The sequence below is a fragment of the Bison bison genome, unplaced genomic scaffold, assembly GCF_000754665.1.
Source record: "Bison bison bison isolate TAMUID 2011002044 unplaced genomic scaffold, Bison_UMD1.0 scf7180017864352, whole genome shotgun sequence".
Taxonomy (NCBI): domain Eukaryota; kingdom Metazoa; phylum Chordata; class Mammalia; order Artiodactyla; family Bovidae; genus Bison; species Bison bison.
In genome coordinates, this window is record NW_011494924.1 from 6,490,097 (window position 1) to 6,493,905 (window position 3,809).

General features: G+C 41.2%; 1 gene segment (V, D, J or C); it reads left to right on the forward strand.

The window, feature by feature from the left end:
- Nucleotides 1–2,928: 2,928 nt before the first annotated feature.
- On the forward strand, nucleotides 2,929–3,465 carry LOC104999492. The segment is given in 2 exon segments: nucleotides 2,929–2,980; nucleotides 3,092–3,465. Coding segments are annotated over 2 exon segments (426 nt in total).
- The last annotated feature ends 344 nt before the right edge of the window (nucleotides 3,466–3,809 follow it).

Genomic DNA, 3,809 nt, shown 5'->3' on the forward strand with positions numbered 1-3,809 from the left:
AGCAAGCTCCAGGAGTTGGTGATGGACAGGGAAGCCTGGTGTGCTGCAGTCCATGGGGTCACAAAGAGTCAGACATGACTGAGTGACTGAACTGATCTAAACTGAAAAATCATAAAAATGCTAACTAAAACTAGATTGATATACCATTTTATCCTAATAGACTGGCAAAGTTAAAAGACCATAAATGACAGGAATTCCATGGCCATCTAGTGGTTAAGATTCTGGGCTTCCCCTGTAGCGGTGGGGCCGGGGGGGGCAGCGGGTCGGGGGGCGGGGGGGAGAGGGACTTCGTTCTATTCCTGTTCAGGGTACTAATAAACTGCATGCCACTGAGCACAGCCAGAAATGTAAAAAATTAGAAAGAATAGTACCAATTGAATTTTAGATGTGCAACCCTAGAAAACACACAACAGTTGTTGGGATTATTTATCTGGCTTAATTTGGAGCTTCCCTGGGGCTACCCTCATGGCTCAGACAGTAAAGCATCTGCCTGCAATGCTGGAGACCAGAGTTCAATCCCTGGGTTGGGAAGATCCCCTGGAGAAGGAAATGGCAAACCACTCCAGTATTCTTGCCTGGAAAATTCCATGGACGGAGGAGCCTGGCGGGTTACAGTCCATGGGTTACAGAGAGTTAGACACAACTGAGCGACTTCATTTTAATTTGGAAAGCATTTTGTCTTAGAATGTAAAGTTGACATGGTGACCCTAAGGCTCAATTTTTATATTCCCAGGTAAAGAGAAATATTATACTTTGGTATGTAAAGAAAGGTATAAGAATGAAGTCCTGTTTGGACTAGCACCAAAATCTAGAGGAGAAAACTAGTGGACATTAACTCAGAATGGATAATAAATTCTGACTGTTAATAATAAATGGAACCTTACATATTAGTGATGGGTTAGCAGGTAAAGAATCCGCCTGCTTTGCAGGAGACACAGGAGATGCAGGTTGGGTCCCTGGGTTGGAGAAGATCCCCTGGAGGAGGACATGGCAACCCACTCCAGGATTCTTGCCTGAAAAATCCCAGGGACAGAGGAACCTGGTGGGCTACAATCCATGGGGTCACAAAGAGTCAGACACGACTGAGGGAATGAGCAGGCATGCACATATTAGCGAAAGTGAATTATATAGAATTATCTGCAAAAACATAAATTATTATCACAGACATAAAAGTGAATAAAAATATGACACAGAAAAAGTATAGACAGAATGAATCCCTTAGATAAATTTCAAAGACATAAAACACTGATTAAAATATAATTTACAGATTCTTACACAAGTTAAAACTGAAAATGGAACGAAAGTGAGTAAACACTGGACTTTGGGATTGTGTTTTCCAAAACCTGGTAGACAAAGAATGATAAAATCTGGAAAAATAACACGGGGACTTAAAAATTCTCAGAGAAAATCTGTATCCGAACCTAACAGTTTCGGGCTGCTGCTGCTGCTAAGTCGCTTCAGTCGTGTTCGACTCTGTGTGACCCCATAGACGGCAACCCACCAGGCTCCCCCGTCCCTGGCATTCTCCAGGCAAGACTACTGGAGTGGGTTGCCTTTTCCTTCTCCAATGCATGAAAGTGAAAAGTGAAAGTGAAGTCGCTCAGTCGTGTCCGATCTTCACAACCCCATGGACTGCAGCCTACCAGGCTCCTCCGTCCATGGGATTTTCCAGGCAAGAATACTGGAGTAGGGTGCCATCGCCTTCTCTGAACTCCTCTAATAGCAGGACCTAATCTTACACTTTTTAACCCTCCATAGCATCTACCACATATCTACTACCTGTAGCTCTCTGGGTCAAACAGAATTGACAAGAAAGTAAATGAAGTCCGCCACTATTTCTGGTCATGATTGTGCTGAATATCTAGCCAATGGACTAGAAAAATGGTGAGAATGAGGAAAGGAGCGAATAAATGATTAAAGACAGATGGAAAATTGAGAAGAACCAAAGGAATCTAAAGAAGAATTGCATTATTAATAACAACAAATTTAACAAATTGACTGAATTTAACATAAACTTAAAAAGTCAATTTATTTCCATATATTAGCAAAAAACACACAAAATATATTTTTTAAGGAGAGAGACCATTTACAAATTATAACAACATATAAAATACATTAAAAATCTATTAGGTAAATGATGACTTAATTCAGAAAAGTATCACATTTTAGGGAAAACATTTAAAAAACCTGAAACAAGTGAAGCTATACACCACGATCATGAATAAGCTAAACCAATAGAAAGAGTATTCCTGTTTTTGTACTATCATCTATGTATTCAATGCCACACTAATCAAAATCACAAAAGATATTCTCATGAAACTTGATGAAAGTCACTGAAATTTAGGCAAAGAGAGAGAATAGGGAAGATAATGTTACGATTACCAAGACAGGTAGAGAAAGAAAGATAAGAATCTAGAAAAATAACACGGAGACTTGAAAATTCTCAGTGAAAGTCTGTTTCCTAAACTGATTGTTCCAGGCAAGATCATTCATTTTGTTATTTCTCTAGATGTATTGCATGTTCATCACAAATATTTGTAGAGCTCAACATTTATTTTTTTAATGTAAAGTAGCTGCTATATGATTTTGTATAGCAAGTGTATCGTTCATGGCCTAAGAGGGAAGGGAGGAGGGGAAAAGGCAAATTGACAAGTTAAAAAAGGAAATAAATCACTGATGTGAAATGACTTATATTCTTTAAAGACTGATGAGAGAGAAGAATCAGGAAAAAAGAAAAATAAAGCAGTTTCAAATTCAAACTAGTTGTTTCCCCAGCTTTCACTGCCCTCCCAGTCTATTAAATGTTACAGACTCATGTACACAGGGGCTATAATGACCACGTGAAACCACCAAGTCACAAGGAGTTGCTGAAGGGGGATGAGCACCTTAGGGGAAAAGTCACTGCCCTGCTTTCTCCCTGAGCCAGACATGTGCTTCAGCCTCCTGTGCTGTGCAGCTTTTTTTTTCTTCTGGGGAGCAGGTAAGTCCCTGTTGTGAAGTTGTTGGATCCCAATCTCAGGACTTTCTCCGAGGCTGCAAAATCAGCCTTTCTGCTGGGCTTTCATTGCACTTACTGTCTCATTCCTTACAGGCTCCGTGGACACTAAGGTCATCCACAGTCCAGGTCATCTGGTCAAAGGAAAAGGCCAGAAAACAAAGATGGATTGTGTCCCCAAAAAAGGACATATTAATGTTTACTGGTATCGCAAGAAGCCAGAAGGAGCATTTGAATTTTTGGCTTACTTAAAGAATCAAGACATTGTGGAAGATACAGAAGTATTTCAACAGCTGTTTTTGGCTCCGTGGCCCCAAAACTCGCCCTGCAGCCTGGAAATCAACTCCACCGAGGCAGCGGACTCGGCTCTGTATTTCTGTGCCAGCAGCCAGTCCACAGTGCTGCGCGTCAGCTCTTCTTCGAACACAAACTCACCGTGGACCCAGCTCAGGAAATCAGTGGTGTCCTAGGAGGGTGGGAACTACCAGAAATCCACCTTAAAAGAGCATAAAGCAAAAGGAAAAAATCTGTAAATGGCTACACAGGATGAGCAGAAGGGGAAGTGGAAAACAGCTGGTGGGAACAAAAATCCAAGGGTGGGAAAGAAAGCTGTAAGGGGACTCAGATTCCCTAGTTTGCAGGGTATCTGGCAAAAGAGACACAGGATGTGACCTTGCTGGGTTCCTAACAATCTTTATTAAGACATGTAATTTTGAGCTTTTCACTTGGAAAAACTGTGCCTTCAGAAATAAGGATAAGCAACAGAAGCACCCTGATCACCTTGCTCAGCACATTAATTGATCCAAACTCAGGG